Consider the following 20,927-nt stretch of genomic DNA (forward strand, 5'->3'; position numbering starts at 1 on the left):
TATCTCAAAACAATGATAAATAAAGGCAAACTTATGGACAAACCAGGGGGTAGAGAAGGCCATTTTCCATACAATGTTAAATATTGACCATGAAACACTTCATGCACCTTTCTTTTTAATGTTTTCCATGTTCATGTTAGTATCTCTAGTTAAAATATTGATGCAATTCATAACATGATTCATAACATCTTTAGCTATGGTAAGCATGGACAACTTTTAGATCCCATAAATTAATTATTCCTATCAATAAACATGACATAGGTTTCAAGGGTAAATCAAGGAGAGAAAAAAACATACATCCACAAAAATCAACACCATATGCCTCCCAAAAATAAGAAATTTGCAAAGGGTGACAACTAATACCTTATTCATTGGTTTCAGACCAACAAAAAAATTGGCTCCATTGTTTTTTATCCACGAACCACCAGACCAAAGTACAAATGAGATGCCCAAAAAGTCCTTTTGCTTCAGATTAATATCTACAAGCTGCATTATAGATGGTCAATACAAAATGATAAAACGGGAAAAAAACTGCAGTACATATGGAGCTAATTCTATAGTATATATTACCTGAAAAGATCCTTCTCTAGTTATCACATCCTTAAAATAAGTCTGGCATGCTCCATCAAGTAGCTTTGACCTTTCAGGAAGTATATCTGGTGGAGGAGCCTATGTAAAGAATAAAGCCATATTACATGCTGTAATTAGCTTCTAGACTAAAGCAATATCTGAACTAGAGTATGACTGAAGCAAGAGAAGAAGATTCTTCAAGGAGCAATCTTTCAATGGAGACACAGATCAGCCAATTGTATGGCTAATATGCTATCAAGACAGAGAGCAAGCAGGGAACAACTTTTGGGGGGATCCCTTTCTATGGGGAAGTTCATAATCTTTGAAACAAAAAATATCTGGGTAGCATTTTTTTTATTCAATAACGTCAATTTTATTAATCTGAGAAGAAAGTGGTAAGTACAGACTGTTAAAAACAGTTTAAGTTCATGAGAGATAAAAACTCTTATCTCTCCCCACAAAACCCCAAATCCCTTACAATTGTGCCCAAAACGATAAATCTCTCTCCACCCCTTGCTTAGCTAATGAATCAGCTATGGCATTTGCACTCCGCTTGACCCACCCTGTCCTTACTTCCATGTCTCTAGTTAACCATCTGCATTTTTCCTTCCATTATTGTACATCCACATTTTCATTCCCTAATCCTGTAGCCAGTTGATCACCAGTTTTGAATCTCCCTCCACACTTAGTTTGTTGATGTGCAGAGTTTTCGCCCTTTGTATGCCTTCCATTACATCCATGACTTCTGCCCTCAATGATTCTCCTTTCCCTGCTGGCCCAGAATATAGTGCAATAATTCTGCCCCTTTCATCTCTGAATACACCTCCAATGCCAGAGGGACCTGGATTCCCTATGCTACTACCATCAAAATTTAATTTAATAAAGCCCCTGTCCGATGGGCTCCAATGATGAATTGTGAGCATTGATAACCCATACTTAGTTGTGCAGGGCACACTCTACATACTTTCTTCTTTCATTCATTGAGAAATAAACTACTAATAAAAAAATGACATTAACTTACCAGCCACTCCCCATAAGATGACTTTGATACACCCCAGTGAAGCACAATAGCACCTTTCATGTTCACAGCAACCAATATGTGATAGTCACCCCTAAGAATCCTCAAAAGAACCTACGCAGAAAAATTGCATATAAGATTTACTGCCTGGTTGAAAAAAGAGATCATTTAGTCAATTAAGGTTAACAAATGTAACCTAGAGACAAGCAAATAAAGCAGTGGAGACACACAAGGTTACAAACATGGTAACTCCAAAGTCCAGATAATGTGCTGGCATGTCTCAAGTTACATGACAGTGTATAAACAGTTATTATTAGACAAATAACTGATAATATAAATTTAAATAAAAAAACTCTTCAAAAACATTTTTTGAGATGAAAATACATCTAAACAGAAGGCGACTTATTGGAACCTTTATCTACATACACATCCAAAAGAATGTCAAACATAATTTACTGATTTTGATAAAATAATGTTTTCTAGTTGTTATACAGAAGCTGACCAGTATGTCATGGTTCCCAACATGAAAAGTTTGTTGCATAATCCAATTATCTCCTCCAATAGACTTCTCAACAAGATTGAATAGAGGTGATGCCAGCAAACTGGTGCCTTTGGTATGTCCCTCATAAGATTTTTGCAACCACTTGTCAATGTCATGTCCTCTGGGATGAGTAGAGGAAGTTGAACTGTTAAAAACTGCTAGTTCCTTTCCCTGAGTGATCCTTTTAGTACTTGCTCCCTCTAAGCTTCTTCGAAGTTCATCCAAAGAAAGTCCCTTTGATGACTGACTTTGAAGCTCTCTCAAAGCATCTTCATAGTCTTGCTGCACAAAAAATGTGAAGTTATGATTATCATATTACTCGATAACTACTGGGCAACAACAGAAGCATAAATTATCCCCATTCAAAGTACAATTGGCTGATAAAACCTATGCAAGAACATGAACACAAAAATGTGTTTCAACTTTCAAGAAATGAGAAGATGGCATAGGATTCTAAAAATAGAAAAAAAAATCTAGTAACAAGTCACATTCTACAAACTAACGCAGTGCTATATAGTGTTTGGCTAAGTCAAGGAAGATATCTTGCATTGAAAAAAAAAAGAAGATTAACAAGGAGTGTACTCAGGAAAGAGAAGCATGATGTTTTCTTAATTCAGGAAACCAAGTTATCAAAGCTAAATAAAAGGTGGATTAGGAGTATCTGAGGAATTATGGGTTTAAGTTGGGCTAATGCACTGTCTTAGGGAGCTTCATTCTCACCATCTAGAAAAATGAGGAATTGGAGTGCTTGGAGGAACTCATTGGAAATTACTTAGTCTCAACCAAATTCAAAAGAGCTAGTGATGGGAAGATGTGGGTGATGACCAATATTTATGGTCCAAACTATTACGTAGAAAGGGACCAGTTCTGGGAGGAGTTGAAAGAATGATTTGAAAGAAATGTTTGATGATTTTCACCAAACTGAGGAAATTTCTCCAGGAACAAGTTCTACTAGAACCCCAAAGGATTTCAGGCCAATAAATTAAGTGGGTAGCCTCTATAAAATAATAGCAAAAGTCTTTCCAAGTAGACTGAAAAAGGTTTTACCTATAGTGCTCTCACCTTTCCAAGGGGCCTTTGTAGAGGGAAAACCAATTGTTGACCAGATTTTAGTGGCAAATGAATGTGTAGAAGAGAGAAGGAAAGGGATTCATATGTAAATTGAATTTTGAAAAGGCTTACGATTTGGTGGATTGGTCCTAATGGACGGAGATTTAGAGAAATAATACGAGGGATTTCTTGTGAGAACCGGGGGACGAAAAGAAGGATCATTTGGTTAAATGGGAACAGCTCTGCAAGCCAAAGGAACTAGGGGGTTTAGGGTTAGGAAATATCACTCTCAAAAATGTTGCTCTCTTGGGTAAATGGTTATGGACATGGTTTAAAGTATCGATACACCCAAATGTATCGGCAGGGGTGTATAAACACAATAAACCATGCACGTTTTATTTTTTTAGTTTTTTATTTCGTTTTAATAGATATTTTATATTATTTAATAAATAAAAGGAGTTTCCTGAAAACACCTTTAAACAAGTGTATCAGAAACCCCACAATACGATGTGTTCGGTATCAGGTGTATCATATCAATACTCTGAACCTTGGTTATGGAGATTCCCATTTGAAAGAGACAGGTTGTGGCACAAAGTTGTAGCAAGCATTCATGGGCAAGAATGTAATGAATGGGATGCTATACTCAACCCTTATTCAACCTCAACTTCCCCTTGGAAAGAAATCCATGAGGTTTACCCTTTGTTCCTCAATTCTACACGTTTTTATTTGATAAGGAGTGATAAGATTCAGTTCTAGGAAGACCTTTGGGTAGGGGACTAGTTCCCCGATCTTTTTGCCCTCTCTAACCTTAAAGATGCATCTGTGTCCTTTATGGACACTCCCCCTCCCTCGGGCATCAACTGGGACTTGGGGTCTTAGAAGAGACTTAAGGGAGAGAGAGTGTGCCCCTCTAATTAAGCTTCTTAATATCTTGGAGACTTCTTTCTTGGACCCTCTTTTGGAAGACTCTAGAATCTAGATTCCCTCACTGGATGGACTCTTTACTTGTTCCTCATTTTTCAAGTCTTTAACCTTGCCTGCTTCACATGGGGTGGACTTCCTAGTGAAAGAAGTGTGGACTATGCCTATCCCACCAAAAGTTCATGCTTTCTAATGGGAATATTTCCTTGGAAAGGTTAACACTTGTGATGTTCTGCAGAAAAGAAGGCTTTTTGCTGACTCTCTCCTCATATGTGCTTTTTGTGTAGGTCCTGTAGGAAAAGTGGAGAAACAATACTCCACTTATTAACCTCATGTTCTTTTGTTACTCATATTTGGGAGTTTTTCTGTGATCTTTGCAGTTGTAGGTGGAACCCTCCCCAAGAGGTGGCGGACATTTTCAGGCCTAGCTTCCTAAGGCAATCAAAGAAAACAGGAAGGTTGATGTGGAGAGTTACTAAGGCTGCAACTATTTGGGTGATTTGGGAGGAGAGGAATAACAGAATTTTTAATGGAAAAAATAGAACTGTGGAGGAGGTGATTGAGACAACAAAAGTAAAGGTAGCATTCTAAGTTAAATTTATCTCAAAGTTTCGCAGTGACTGATGATTCTAAGGGTTTAGGAGTAGTACAATCCTCTAGAGACAAAGACAGAACTAAAATGTAATGGAAACTTCCACAAGGCAGTAAAGTTAAGTTGAATTTTGATGGAAGCTCTTTGGGTAACCCAGTATGGTGGACATTGGTGGGGCAATTAGAAATTCGGAGGGCAGATTGTTAGCTCTTTACTCTAGGCTAATTGGTGTGACTAACTCCATAAAATTTGAATTGTTGACTTTACTACAAGGTTTCAGGTTCACTAAGAAATTGGGCCTCAGTCAAGTGGAGGTGGAAGGGGACCATCTCTTGGGCAAGATGTAACAGACATGTTCCGTGGACTCTCAAGCATGCTTACAGGGAAATAAAAAGGACTACAAGAGAGCTGAGTGCTGAATTCAAATTGGTTAGGAGTGCAAATGGGCTAGCTGACCCCCTTGCTAAATAAGGGGTAGAAAGGCAGGAATTGTTTTGGGCATCTTTATAACATAGTGTTGGTTTTGGGGCTGATGTTATAATCATCAAATTAAACTTGTAGTGTTTTTTCACATATTAATATAATCAAGGTTTTATTGATCAAAAGAAAATCTTAATAAGGGAGCTAAATCTTTCTTTTAAATGGATGAGAAAAACAGCAAATGGAATGGCAGACACTTTATCCAAACAAAGGGCTTTAAGGCAGCATTTTTTTAGGGCAAATTTGTGAACTCTTGTTGTTTGGGGCGGATTTTACACCTACCCCCTTGTAATCTTTAAGTTTGCATTAATAAAATTACTTTCTACTGATTAAAAAAAAAATGATATCTTGCATGAACCGTGAACCTATGCTTTTGATGAATTTATGTGTCATGAGAAAGTAAAAAAGACACCATAAAGAAATCTCTCCTTAATAAAATTCCAATTCCTGTTGATAGGGGTGGGACATCCTAAAGGATAAGTTGTACAGACTTCGACCTGATCAAAGCTATAGATCCTTTCCCCTTTCTTTCCTTTTGATCCTATGCATGAACTGAACAAAGCACTTGACAAGGCAAGCGCAAAGGTTCATTACAAAATGAGCTATGCTCTGATCAATCCTTCTTAGAGAACTTACATTTCATCCATTTGTTGCTACCTCTAGATTCCCTTGAATATGTTCATTTTTAATTTTATCCTTCATAGTCCTGCCATTCATCCATATTTAAGATTACTTATATTGCTCCTTTCTCTTCTTTCAAATAAAAAAAAAAAAATTACACCATCTTAAAATGTCTCATGAAGTTTCTGACAAATACTTTACTTTTTATGGTAGACAGGAAAAAACTTATTACAAGAAAAGGAAACAAAAATAAGGATGGATTTGCAACCCAAGCAAAAAGAAAGAGCCTCAGTGATATAAAAACTTATAAAACTTACAGAAGTTCCAACCCTCTCACATTTCAGATTGTCAAAGAATCAAATAAGAACCAAAATACCTAGTAAACAAACCAATGGAAGTTATTCAATATCATGCCTACAAAACACCCAAACCCACAAGAACCAACCCGTGACAACTTCTAAATCACCTTATTCTTGACTCTACCTCACCTTCCTCTGCTTTTTTCATATTAAAACATCCAAACCCACAATCATATCTTTTTTTTTTTTGTAGAAAATAAGCTTTAAGGATATTTGTAGGAACCATTGTTTGGTGTAAAGGTGAAATCTCAGGCCGCAAGTGTTAGAACACAGGTTTGAGTCCGAGAGCGGCCTTGTGCCAATAAAAAATGCCAGAGGTTAGGACTGTAACCAACGTACCCCTCCCAAGACCCCAGACAGCTGGGACAAACATTGGGTAATGGCCTTTTTTAGGCTTTAAGGGTATCTATGCTTTTTTGTATAAGGGCACTTATGACCTTTTTTCTTTATTTTCTCAGAAGGATCATTTTGGTCCTTTTTCAACTTGTGATTAAATTATAGATATCAACAGAGGGGCCATTACTTGGTGTAATGGTAAAATCTCGGGCTGTCAAGTGTGAGGATGCAGATTCGAGTCTGACTGTCTGAGAGCCACCACTTTGTGCATAACTGTATCCAATCCGCCCCTCATCCCCTCCCAAGACCCCAGATATCTGGGACCAATATTGGGTAATGGCCTTTTATATCAATATATAGGAAAACCAGCACCACTCCATTTCAGTTCTCTCTCAATCTGTTTTGGAACTGTTCTCTACTACTTTCTTCTCTCTTTCCTTGTCTTTCTTTTCTGTTTTTGTTTCTTCCTTATTCCCAAAAACGATTAAAGGAGTTTTTTGGGGCTATTTTACTACTCAAAAAGGCTTTAAATGTTTTGACCCAGTTTCTAGGATGCATATTTCTATTGATGTCGGTTTCATATACATTTCTCTCTTCCCGTTTCTCTTCTTCCTTTTTTTGTTTGATTGATAACCAGAAACTTGAATTAATTTAGAACTTTAAGTCCCGAGCCAAACTCACATGAATCTTACAAATACATTTAGCATAGAAAGTTGCTCCCTACTCACCCCTTGCTTGACTAAGGAATCTGCCAATGCATTTGCTGACCCATTAACCCACTTAAAAGTGACCTCAACTTCCCTTGATAGCTTCCTGATTTCCCTTATTACATGTCTGACTGCCCATGGACCCTAACTACTCCTCACCATCCAATCCACTACCAACATGGAATCACCCTCAGTTGCTATATATTTCAGATTCAGCCGTATTTCTAATTTTAATTCTTGCAGGATGACCAAAATCGCTGCTGTCAGTGAGTCTTCTACTTCTAACAGACTGGAGTAGAGAGCCAATATCACCATCTATAAAAACTCCCCCTATACCCAAGGGACCTGGACTCCCACAAAAGCTTCCGTCAAAGTTTATTTCAATTCTATTGTTGCTGGCAGGAACCCACTCCTTTTCCACTACTCTCTTTAATGTAGAAGATGCTGATATTGCTCCCCACTCTCTAATAAAGTCATCCACTGTATAGTCGTCGAAAATCTCCATTGTCTTAATACAATGGATTACCTTCATCTTCAAAGTCTTCTCTTCTGGTTACTGATACTCTTGGTTCTCTCTCCAAAGAGCCTGCAAATTATAAAGGGCTAACAAAAGCAAAAACTTAGAGGTGGTTTGTGACACTCCACCAAATCAATAATAATTCTTAGGTACAGAGACTTTTCCACCTTCCACTACTTGTTTCGATACTGATCCTCCTAATGAATTGCATATTCTAATTACTCACAGAAAGAGAACCCATCAGTGTACCTTACCTCTCATCTCTCACTTTGTTTCTTATTCTTCTTTCCCACAACAATATATGAGCTAGGGAATTTTGAAAAGGCATTCCTAGAGGTAGGAGAAAAGATCTAGGCACCAAAAGTTTAACAGAGGTTATGGCCCTCAATATATGGAATGAAAAAACAAGGTTCATGTAGGTTTCCCCATATAGTTGGGATAAAGTTTTGCTCAGCTGAGTTGATTGTCTTGGTAGCAGAGTACCAAACTGTTTGCCGGGGGGGGTGGGAGGATCTGTGTGGTTTAAGGGTCCAAAATTGAGAAGAAATCTCAAGTATTGGGATGCCCCATCATCTATTGACTTTAGTTATGGAGTATGAGAACAATAAAGTGTGTTGTTAGAGGGATTTGAACTTAGGTTCTCTTAATTACATTAATTAGCCTTTAACCATCAAACCATCTTGTTTTTTGTAAAGTGACCTATCAAAAAAAAAGAATCTCAGTGAAGTGATTTTTATTTGGTGCCAAGTCCTTCCTCTAGATCTTTCCTCCAGATTCTCAGTAAAGTGGTTGAGGGCAAGAGAGTGATGGTAAATCACCTTATCATTAAGGATGACAGATTACTGATATTTTCTTCCTATGTAACATGTATGAGAAACTTGCGGATCACCTCCTTAATCACCAATGACTCTCAAACAGGCCTAGTCTCACTTCTTATCCTTGCTTCATACCTCTTGGGTTTTGAACTTTTGCTTGCCACTTTCAATGGCCTCGCGAGAGGATAATGCTTTGAGAAGTTATGGAAGCAGGCTACATATGTGTAACTATTTCTTTAGTTGCTTGTTAGAATCTTTATAAAGAAAGAAAGAAAGAAAGAACCACAGTTCAAAGACGGGATGGCAACAGTAGAGAGTTCACATAAGAATCTGACACCTATTGTTCTTACTTTCTTTCTTTAACACTAACTGTAAATACATTATACTAATTGAAACTAAAGAAGAAAATATAAGACAATGACCCATATCCCATGAAATGCCAGGATATCTAAAAACCTAACATTTTAGAATTTAAGGATGATTTTATTCACAAAAAGAGGCCAGAGGCCTAATTACAAGAGACAGAAGTAGATATCAGCTTGCCACTAAGAGTCAAAAATGACAGCATAGCATAACACCCATTACAGAAGCCAGCACATTGATGGCCATCATAATCCCTCAAAATCAACCCAAGAAAATATGATTTTTCAATAATTCCAATCACCACCTGAGCCTCACATCATAATCCATGGAATTTGTAACAATATTCCTAAATAAAACTTTCCTTGTTACCCCCTATTACCAGACCATTTACAATGGAATTAGCTAATAAGGACTCTAGATGCTAAAGAGCTTGCATCCCTACTCTGATAGATAGTCTTCAAGGCCATCCTGTTTTGATTCATATCTTATTTAACCTATCACCTATACTTCCTTGAGCTAAAGGAATCCCCTTCAACTACCACCCTTTGATGTCGCATGGATGCTGATAACCCAACGCACAATGTCAACAGAGGGCTTCTCCTCTTACTGAGTCTCATGAATATTGCTTACTTGGTACTTCATTTTAAAGGATTTTAAGGACATGTTACATGGACCTCAATGCAAATTGGGAGCATAAGAACTTGAGAGGGTATAACTTTTGTATTGCCAGTCAAGTTCTCCCTTCTTTTTTATAGGGGGCACAGGAAACTTGTATTTTTTTAATGTCCATGTAAGGAGCAACACCAAGATAACAAAAGATTACAAATTAGAAGAGATCTTTATGCTATTCAAGAAACACAAACCAATTGAATATGTGCAATTAAATCATCTTTCATCAAATTATTTATTGTTATTCTTGGAATAATAACAAGCTAAAACCAACATCATGATCACATATTGTAGTTCTTTCTAATACAAGCCTCAGCTAACTATTTATTCAGTACAAAATAGAGTTAAGACAAACCTCTTGCTGTTGCAGTGAGTTTCTTGGCTTTCCCTTGCTTTCCCAAAGTAAATATGCCTTGCGTTCTACCAACTCCCTTGGTATAGAAGATAGGGGAGAAGCACTTAATGCAACCTCAGGTATTTCAATTCGGAAATTCCCTTTGTTTAGTTTTAACCTAGAGGAGGAAGGGGAAAAAACCATAGTGACAGGTCAAGATGGGTTCATCTGATTTAAATGTGCAATACTCAAAATCAAACAGCCCAAAGTAGCAAAAAATCAGTTTCAAAGAAAGACTAACCATCTATCATGCCTTTCATCTTTCAGAACAAATTCAATAGCATGTATCTTAGGATCCCGCAACTCAATGATGATCGAATATATTTCTCCCTTCTGTAGATAGGAAAGAAATGAACCTATGAGTACCTAGAAAATATTTTTCTATGTTGGAATATGCGAGTATAAGTAATTATAAAGCAGGAGATGGCAAGTCAACCTTCACCAATGGTGTCTGCAGTGCAGTTTGCTTATAGATTCTCGTTCCAGAAGGCCGATCAGCTGGAATGGCCCAATTCCTGTAAGAGAATTCAAAGGTCAAAATCACTGATGATTATAAATGAAAATACCTAACAAATAGTGTCTGATTGGATTCACATATGTCCACGATAAAGGCCACCCCAATGAAGAATCCATGTTCTTGAACAATTTTTAAGTTGAAGCTCAATTTTTGCATTGCATCCACTTGAAGATCCAGACACATTAACCTACAGGAATGAAGGAAATCAATATAACTTCAAACTTCCAAATATTATTACATCTTTGTAACCTTTTGCGCAGAGGAAAATTGGTACCTGGAGCTGCATTCCCTCCCCAAGTTCAAAATGATAAACTAGAGGTGTTTGTGAACCATTGGTAGATTTTGAAGATGCCATTGCAACTGCTTACTACAGTCCAAATTCCAAATGTAAGACCATAATGTTGCAGCTGTTATACTATTTATATACACGCGACTTCTACGGTCCAACTTCTCAAACTACGGGCTCATTAAAGTTGAATGTGCCAACATGGTTTGCACAAGGAAAATAAAGCAACCACCTCGTGTTAGTATGTTAAACTTTGTTTGGAGCATCAAAATCATGATTGAACACGTCTCCTTAATTCACTCGAGCTCAGTCCAAAAACAGAACAAACAAATAACCAAGGACTATCCGATTATTCAACCAATCAACCCACAAACAACTTTTACAAATTGATCAATTTGCCACCTTAAGTGCAATAATTTCTTATGACTGCAATTTTCGACCCTGACAATCATTTACTATTATAAGACACTTTAAATTTGTCTCCTATTAGTTTCATATTCTTCGATGGTAAATGATTAAATGTCATGCATTCATATTTTTCATTTGAGAAAAAGAATATATCGTTAGTAAGAAATTGTATTGGAACTACAACTTTAATATGGTGGTCGGTTCATTAAGGAAAATTATATTTAGTGTCAATATTCCATGAGCAATGGCACCATCGTCGTTTGCAATAATGTTAGGCCTCTGTGGATTCCCGACCTACCATGGAAACTTTGATAATCTTCACCGAGACAAAATTAGATGAATCTAACTGAGCTCCTTGAAAAAGATCGGGTATGACTTTTCGACTTTAAATGGAATTAAAAAGAAATCAACCTATAAATTAAAATTTTAAACGGTAAGCACTCGACGATCTACTAGCAGTTGCTTACCAGCCGTCCACTTTCACGTAAATCTGATGTGGATACGCCGGATACGATCACTCTGGTAAATTTTGGACAAATAATTTAAAAGAAACGCGAATCAGATGCTTGCTTCAAATTTCGAAAAGATAAGATGACATCTCGATGATTTCAAATGTCGTATCTGAAAAGAAAGTGCAAAGGAGATTCCAACAAATAAAGTACAGGTGCTGGGATCATCATCAATAAAAGGAATCGAAGCTTGAGATTGAGACTGAACAAGCATCGAACTAGCGTCCAAAAGGACCGAAACATTATTGCAGTCTCTTCTCTTTGACAAAATTAGGGTTTCATAAAATCCGCCATGGAAACAAGAAGAAGCAATTCCTATGACGAGCATAGGAGAGGTAGAACAGAGGCTCTGGCTTTTGCTCATCTCGTCGGTGCATTGAAACATCTGGATTCTAACGCGGGAAATGTCTACTGGCTACTGCGCACAGTGCCTACTCCGTGGGATTAGCTAGGCGTCAACCGTGGGTATAACTGCAAATGGATCGGATCGAATCGGACGAGTCATCATTTATATTCATATTCGAAGCTTCGATTCGAAACTTATCCTTCGAATGCTGAAAAACATAACTATAACAAATTGTGTATCCAAAATAACCAAAATGGGGGTGTAGCTCATATGGTAGAGCGCTCGCTTCGCATGCGAGAGGCACGGGGTTCGATTCCCCGCACCTCCAATTTTCCCTTTCCAAATCATTTTTACAATGTTGTGCACAACATTGTTGGTTTCGTTTCTGCCACATTAGCAAAAAATATGAATTTGATGATGTCGACACCTCCATGATTTTTGTTGGTTTGAATTGTAGTATCATTTGAAAAATAGTGAATTTTTTATTTTAATTAAAAAGGTGATGATTATCAAATGATTCAATTATGAAATTTTGATAATATACATCTTTACTATATATATATATGAGTCTGGATCACCTGCCAACAACTTACCCGACATGATCTTACTTACACCTCACATCTCATATATGGCGGGTCTCACTTTTACAATCGGTCCCAATCTCATGGTGAGATGTGCCATGTTAGATCAAATTGGTAGAGGGTTGGAATGTGTTTTGTTGGCAGAAGATCCTAACTCTACATATACATATTTTTACTATGTAACGTGGATACTTGTGTTCGCCTTACTTAAGTCACAAAAAATTAAATTATGATATTGTAGTTGGTCAAAAATTAATTTTTATTATATTTTTGTTTTTTTGTTTGGATTGTACCACTAATTCAAGAAGAAAAAGAATAATGAAAATGAGGATAATCAAATGATTGAACTGTGAAATTTTGATTAGTATATAGGATGGATGTTTGCGTTGGCTTTGTGTGAGTGATAAAAATTAAATCCAAACATTTTAATATCAGGACAATTCTATGATGCTAGAAAGACATGATACCGGAAAGGCTTTGTTCTCTGTTGACTTATCACCCCTAGGGTGAATTTTGATTAAAACCCACCTGATTGGTTAGCCCTTGTATGATACTAGTTGATTGATTATAAATCTTTCTGGCATCATAGTAGAACCCATGGTTTTAAAAAACTGGGAATCGTTTTACCCAAAAACTGCTTTTTTGGTCAAAAACTATTGATTTGTTAGTGAACCATAGACTTGAGCGGTCGAATCGTCAACCCAAACAATGTTTTTTGGCCTCTTTTTTTTATTTTGTTCCATCAGAGTGAGCCATCTATTTGAACCGGATGATTGGACCATTCAGCATAGGAATCGGACCCATAACGATTCCCTGTCCGGTCCGGTTTTAAAAACCTTGGTAGAACCTTAGTATATCATTATACAATATCAATGTTGTAGTCAACGCAAATAATTTAATTTGTATTATAACTTTTGTTTGTTTGAATTGTAGTACTGTTTCAAAAAAAAATTAGTAACGATTTTTTTAAATGAATAAAAAAAAGTAATGACCTATGAAAAAAAAAAGATTCAATTATGGAATTCAAATAATATACGTCTTTACCATATAACCATATAACATTAATATTTGCATTGGTTTCGTGTAAGTCATACAAAATTAATCAGAATATTTTAATATCATTATATAAAGTCAATGTTGCAGTGGGAATATTGTGGACGGTCTAGATGATTTAACTTTTAAATCCTTGGCCCATTTAAAGAACTAAAAAGAAAAAAAGAAAAAATCTAAAAATCTTTGTATCTTGTTATCCTTTACTTTAGTTTGCACGTGCCTTTCGGCTAGTATCTTCCAAAACGTTTATAGGAACCCTCAAATGAATGAAAATGACAGGAATGCTGATCTTGGGGTTTTATAAAGTGGTGAATGTGCCTGCTAAATCTCGATGTAAAAATAAAAATATCAATGACTATAGAAGCAGATATCAAGATTAAATGTGTTGAAAACAGATTAGCCGATGTAGGTCACTAAGGTCGTTTTCATAGGATAGCTGGATAGGCAGTCTTATTTATTTATTGTACATTGTTTTCTTTTTTCTTTTTTTTTTTTTCTTTTTTTTTTCTTTTTTTTTTGGGGGGGGGGACTTTTTATGATTTGATACATTCTTTGCATGGACCCAGTATTATATTGGGAATTGTTTTTTGTACATATATATGTTAAATTTATATGGTGATGTTTCTAATGTGCCATTGGATTCTTGTAATTTTAGAGTGCGTGTAAAGTTTTTGCTTGAGGGAATATGTGACCCTAAATGTTATGATTAATAATATATGTTGAATAATAGGGGTGAGCAAAAAAAATGAAAAACTGAATCGACCAAAACCAAATTGAAAAATCGATTAATCAAATTAGTCGGTTCAGTTTCGGTTCAATATTCTTAAAAAACTGATAGTTCCAGTTCAGTTTTGGTTAACCTTTTAACAAAACTGGCGGTTAATCGAAGCGACCAGTATATATACACTAATATATATTATAATTTATACTTTTTAGAATAAAATACCCCTTTTCTTCTCTCTTCGATTGTCATGCTAATAAGTAGATTCAAATATGACGATTAAAATTTTCTTCCTCACGTGACAACGTTTATCCCTTCGTCTTTGGCTCTTTGCCCATTGTTACCTTACAAAAGCCTCCCACTTTTGACTTCCCCTTTCAAAACAACAATAGAAAAAAACACCCTCAAAAATCTGCATCTCTGACTCTCTAGGGTTGATTATGTTATTGTCCTTCTCAGCTCCCAAAGAAAATGCAAAGCAGTGTAGTTGCTCTCTCTCCTTCCACTCCATTTCTCAAAGCCTTGAAACCTCTGAATCGGAACCTTACCACTAGATTCACTCCTTTTGTGCTCTCTTCTTCTTCTCCAAGCTCACTCGATCTCACCTCTGGCCATGGAGCTTCTTCCTACTCTAGATATTTGCAGCTATGTTCTTCGTCACATTTCAGCAGCTGGATTTCTACTTCATCTTTCATTTCCAATCGAGCTACCAAGGATGTGTTAAGGCAACCTCAATTCCTAAGAGCGTTGATAAGAGCGCAAAATCCAACAATATGATCCAGACTTTACTTCTCGGAACTCTATTTGGCCTATGGTACCTTTTCATTATCTACTTCAACATCTACAACAAGCGGGTGCATATTTCTCTCAATTAATGTCTTCCTTTTTCTTTTTTGTTGTTGTAAATGTTAGCTCCACGTTGTTTCTTTCCTTCTGAATGTAATGAATCAGAGGTTTTTCGATTCTGTTTTAGTTCATTCTTTTATCTATTTCGACTTTTGTACCATATCACAGTTTTTCTTTCTGTTTTAATTCACTACTTATCTCATCCAATGTTTTTTATTTCTTCCTTATTCATTTTCTTCTATTGTGTCTTACAAAGGTATGCTCTGCCCTGTGCGCCTCACACATTCACACTAGCTCGACCATAGTTGGGTTAGATCAACCAGTAGAACAAGAAGGCTTCTTCCTTTTTTTTTTGAGTGCATAAAAAAAACCCAAAAAATTGAACCGCGGTTAACCGGTCCACCAGTTGCATTAGTTCGGTTTCAGTTCAGATATTTAAAAAACCGATCATATCGGTTCGGTTCAAAAAATCCATGGTTCGTCCCTATTGAATAATAATAATAATAATAATAATAATAATAATAATAGTAGTAGTAGTAGTAGTAATAGTAATAATAATAGTAATAATAATAAGAAGAAGAATGTTTATATTTGTTATCAAGGTTCAAATCATCAGAATCTCATATCTATACTATTATAAAACTAGACATACAATATACAATATCTATATTTGCTTTACCTTTTGTGTAGGTTATAAAAATTAAATTAGATATACAATACCAACTTATATAGTTACCATTTACTTGCACACATGTATAACACGTGCCCTTACACAAATAACATAAAATTTGGATAAGGATGCACATTGATACAATGGAAATATATGAATGCATTATGGCAAATGGTTTAAATCCCACAAATACATTAATAATGCTAGAGGTTGAAATAACCATGAATGAGATCTATATCTTTACTATAAGGAGGAAAGAGGAGATGTTAGAGCATCCTCCTCTTGCCATAAAGGTCACATGCACTTTATGCTTCTCTCATTTTCACACATGTGGTTATTTATTTATAAATTGAGTTATGAAACAATATAAGAAGTGGCAATAAAAACCCTCTTAGGTCTTAATTTTATCGAATAAAAATCATCACTACTTCCTACTAAAATCATTCATAACCCCCCCCCCAATAATAGTTGATGTTTGTAGTACCTCCCCTCTCCCACTAGTTCCCTTTTTATCTCTTAAACGACTTCTTTTGACTCTTCTAATAAAAAAGGGGTATAAATTAGATGGATTTGGGTTAGGTTAAGAGTCGATCCAACCTTAAATATGAAACCTAGCCTGATCTAGACATCCTCTCACTACATAACTCACATAGACATACTCCTCACTTCTCAAATTTTCTTTGATAAATTTTATGATTTACTTTCTCTAATAAGATCATTTTTTAAACTCTCTCCTCAAATCCCCAATAGTTGATCTTTGTAATACTTCCCTTTCCCTTATTAAAACTCTTATTTATTACTAAAATATAAATTAGATGGATTTGGTCTTACCCTATTTATTATTGTATTTCTTAAACAGATGTATAAAAATGACATTTCTAACCCAAACGGTAGTTTGACCCATTTAATAAAAAAGAAATAACCAAAATTACCCATAATAAATTGGCAATGGCCTTACAACCAAGACATGGCAGATCAAGGTTTTAAAACTGGACCGGACAAGGAACCATTCCAGGGTTTGGTTCATGGGCTGAATTGACTACTCAGTCCAAATGGACGGCCTGCTATAACAGAAAAATGAAAAAAAAAAACAAAAATAGCCAAAAACTATTGTCCGGGTCCATGGTTCGACCACCCAAGTCAGTGGTTCACTGACCAAATCAATGGTTTTTTCACCAAAAAGCAGTTTGGGGGTAAAATGGAACCTATCAGGTGATCAGTTCCCAATTTTTCTAGCTCAATCCAGTTTTGAAAACCATGTGGCAAATTGACTTGGACCCAACCTCATGCGATCATTGATCGCATTCCTAAATGCCTTTGTAAGATGAAGGTGGTATACTAAGGTTTGGGTCTATCATCTTCAACCTTCAACAAAGCCACTTTCAGAAAATTTGTATCTATCGATCTATCTCACCAGTTGTAATGGGATGGGGAAACCCATCAATTTTGATGGTGAGGATGCCCAAGGGCCAGTGTGATTAAAAGTTTAAATGGCCGAGATTAAGAGCCTACTATGCTCAAATATGTTTGGCTTTGGAAATATCTATTGAAATTGGGTTTGGTGCTCACACCGTTCTCACGACCTTTTTTTAGTCGTGTATTGGGAATATCTTCCACGAATAAAAAGATATAAGTATGGATGAAAGGTTTTTAAAATCTAATTGGACAATGAACCATTCAGAGATCTGGTTCCTAGGTTGAACGGTCAGATCGTTAGACCTGAACGACAAACCGTTGTGGCAATAAAATAAAATAAAAACTAAAAAATAAAAAATGGCCAAAACCGTTGAATGGTTCAACCACCCGGGCCAGCGGTTTGCTGACCAAATCAATGGTTTTTGGCAAAAATGACAATTATGGGGTAAAATGGAACCGGTTTTTCGGTCCAACATTCCGATATGGTCCGATCCAATTTTGAAAACCATGTATGGATATGTTCCTAATGCATGGCTGAAAAAATGGTTGTAAGAACGGTGTGAGCACAATTTTGAAATAAAATGCTAAACCAATTCCCAAACCGAAGGACTATTCTGAAATGGCCACTCAAAAAAGCTCACTAGATTAAGGTTGCTCCTAGGGATGCAAATGGATCAGATTGGATTCGAACCATGGTACATTTGAATCCGACTTAACAGTACAAACAACAGGCTTCATCTAATCCGAAGGTCCAATCGGATCTTAGAATCACATATTCGAATTCGATTTTGTTAATAATGTTAGATATCTGAATATGATCTGATTTAATTTATGAATATATATATAGAGAGAGAGAGAGTAAAATATACATATATTTTCTTCAACTATTGTCATCGTATATATAGATGCATTTTTATAAAAAATAAATAGTATAAAACATTTGGGCACATGTATAATATCATCTATTTATCATATTAAACAATAAATAAGTGTGCATAACAAAATTATTTGTATACATATAGAAATAAAAAATATATATAGAAAAAATTGAGCACATCTATAATTATATATTTACACTAGTATTAAAAATATGAATAAGATTGTAAAATGTTCATTTGACTAAAATATCCATTTTTTTAATATAATATCTATTTAATTGCGAGGTTTAAAATATAATTTGAACTACTACTTTTCACCTCATTAAATTCAAACTCTTTACATTTTACATTTTTTTCTTATAGATGAACAAAAAAAGATACACTAGCTAGGAAGATAAAACATTACAAAAAGAATCGTCCAATTAATTAGGTATGCCTATCAATGATACCCAAAACTTTGTAGCCCAATATGAGGTGTTTATATAATTGGATTTGTATTTTTCAATATGCATCCGATTAATAATGAAAAACAAAAATAACACAAAATTCATGAATTTTGTAAAAAACGTTGAATACATAATTATTATTGTTATCATCACCTAGAGTTACCACGTGCAAAACATGTACACACTTACAATTGCATAAAGTATACAAAATCTTGCTAACAAGACGGAAACTGGCAACTAGGAAAGGGTAAATTGTCAACTCCATTTTTTATTATCCTCCTATCCTAATTTCTTTTGTTCTTTGAATTCACAACATATCTTTTCATTAATGCACATCATACAAAGAACACTATTTCTATTATGTTCTTTGTATCATTCTTTAGACATTGAGAAATAGGGGTGGCAACAAGCCGAGCTTTTCACGAGCTGCTCAAGCTCAGCTCGGCTCAATTTCAACTGAGCTTCAAGTCGAGCTCGAGCCCAATTCATTGGCTTGATTATGAAATGAACCGAGCTCGAGCCTACTAGAGATCGATTTGTGAGGCTCGCGAACCAAGTCGAATATATATATATATATATAAAATTATAGAAAATAATATATATATAATAAAAATATTATAATTCTTAATTTTCTAAATATCAAATAAAATATATATATATATTTTTTTATTTTTTATAAAATATTTTTTTTCTCAAAATCGAGCTTGAGCCGAGCCGAGCCGAGCTCGAGCCTCGTACTATTCGGCTTGGCTCGGTTTGAATCCACCCTCGTCGAGAAATAATAAATTATTGTATCCCGATGGTTAACAGTGAGAACAAGAGCTGCCAAGGGTGAGTTTGCAAACAAATTGAGAAATGCTTCTACAGTGCTTTGTTTCACTGTGGCTTAAGTAAAAGCATTTCTCTTCTATTCCAGGTTGAAAAAGATTTTATCAAGTGATGATAAGTCTCAAAAACTTGCTTTTACAGTGTTGGATGGAGGTAATATTAATGCTTTTGTTGATTTATGTTCAATTGGCTCCAAATCGAGAGCAGACAACCCTTCTTTCACCATAAAACCAATTTTGTATTGATTTATGGGTATATTTGAAATAAAAATAATGGACAATGTCTTACAATTTTCACTTAGTCCAAGAGATGGGTTCCTTTTTTTTTTGGGTAAACAATGGATGATGGGTTAAATAAAGCAGGTGCAAACTAAAAGGGTGACTTAGTCAAACACAATTTATAGGGGTGTTTTAGTAGTTATATGAAACTATATGGGTGTTTAAGTAAATGAACCTTTCAAATAGGTACTTTTTACCTTGGGGGTAATTTTAATTTAAGGCATATAAACTTTCAAATGTGCCACTTTAATACCTAAACTTTAAAAAATACACATTTAAGTCAAACTTCGTTAAACTAATAAGGTTATGGTGAGTAGACTTGTTCATGGACTGGATAACCCGACAGGCTAGACCAGCCTGGCTTGTTCCCAGTTAGGCTTGGATAGGAGTTTAGGCCCATAGGCTTGAGCTCAGGCCCAAAACACTAAGCCTGATTTTTTTGGCCCATGCTCGAGATTTGTCAAAAGAGCCCAGCTCGACTTTATTCATATAATAAAAAATACATTACATATATTTAATTTAATATTTCTTATTTCTACTAACCTAACCTGCATTACATTTATTCTCCCATCGATATCATATTTTTTGGGTAAATTATAAATAGGCACCCTGTACTTTGGGGGTAGTGACAAATAGGTACGCTAAACTTTCACTTGCAACACTTGAGTACCTTGAATTCTAAAAAATAGACACTTGGGTCCATCTGTTAGTATTTTGCTAGTTAAATATCACATAATCTAAAAAATGCCCTTCTCATGTATTTTTTAGATCATTTTACAGAGTAAAATCATCACTAGAGAATGCTGTCATAAAAAATTTTGAATCTATTATTTGTTGTCCATGTGAGAATGTCATCCTGAGAAGACATTTGGTTACTTGAAAATGATCTCAGAAATACATGAGAAGGGTATTTTTGGCAATATATAATGTTTAATTAATGGAATACCGAATACTAACGAATGTACCCAAGTGTCTATTTTTAAAAGTTCAAGGTACTCAAATGCAACAATTAAAAGTTCATGTACCTATTTGTCACTATCCCAAAGTATAGAGTACCTATCCGTAATTTACCCTTTTTTTTTTGTTAAATCATGATATATAAATAACAGATGAAAAAAGTAAATACAGTCCTTTGTACCAGGTCCTTGATCACGTAGGGATCTCCTCAAAGAAGCAAACCAGACTAAGACA

The 20,927-nt window shown here is 35.5% G+C and overlaps 1 protein-coding gene and 1 non-coding gene across 7 annotated transcripts in view; one reads left to right on the plus strand and one right to left on the minus strand.

The window, feature by feature from the left end:
• The window catches only part of LOC104595539 (phosphoglucan, water dikinase), a 54,125-nt gene extending 42,087 nt beyond the window's left edge, over positions 1 to 12,038 (minus strand). For 2 of the 6 annotated variants that reach the window (XM_010256300.3, XM_088887863.1), the window contains exons 1-9: positions 10,745 to 10,967; positions 10,548 to 10,657; positions 10,390 to 10,468; positions 10,195 to 10,286; positions 9,915 to 10,071; positions 2,091 to 2,411; positions 1,592 to 1,702; positions 571 to 669; positions 364 to 486 (exon numbers count right to left, since the gene is read on the minus strand). In XM_010256300.3, coding sequence (XP_010254602.1) covers positions 364 to 486; positions 571 to 669; positions 1,592 to 1,702; positions 2,091 to 2,411; positions 9,915 to 10,071; positions 10,195 to 10,286; positions 10,390 to 10,468; positions 10,548 to 10,657; positions 10,745 to 10,825 — 1,173 coding nt within the window. In that variant the 5' untranslated portion in view covers positions 10,826 to 10,967. Of the gene's footprint in view, positions 1 to 363; positions 487 to 570; positions 670 to 1,591; positions 1,703 to 2,090; positions 2,412 to 9,914; positions 10,072 to 10,194; positions 10,287 to 10,389; positions 10,469 to 10,547; positions 10,658 to 10,744; positions 10,968 to 11,631 lie in introns of those variants that run through there. The other 4 variants (XM_010256296.3, XM_088887862.1, XM_010256301.3 and 1 more) reach the window with 4 other exon arrangements.
• A 236-nt stretch (positions 12,039 to 12,274) lies between these two features.
• Positions 12,275 to 12,347, plus strand: TRNAA-CGC (transfer RNA alanine (anticodon CGC)). Its single transcript has one exon. It is a non-coding gene; the product is annotated as a tRNA-Ala (tRNA).
• Positions 12,348 to 20,927: the final 8,580 nt, after the last annotated feature.

This window comes from Nelumbo nucifera, chromosome 5, assembly GCF_055504915.1.
Source record: "Nelumbo nucifera cultivar China Antique chromosome 5, China Antique-T2T, whole genome shotgun sequence".
NCBI classification, from domain to species: domain Eukaryota; kingdom Viridiplantae; phylum Streptophyta; class Magnoliopsida; order Proteales; family Nelumbonaceae; genus Nelumbo; species Nelumbo nucifera.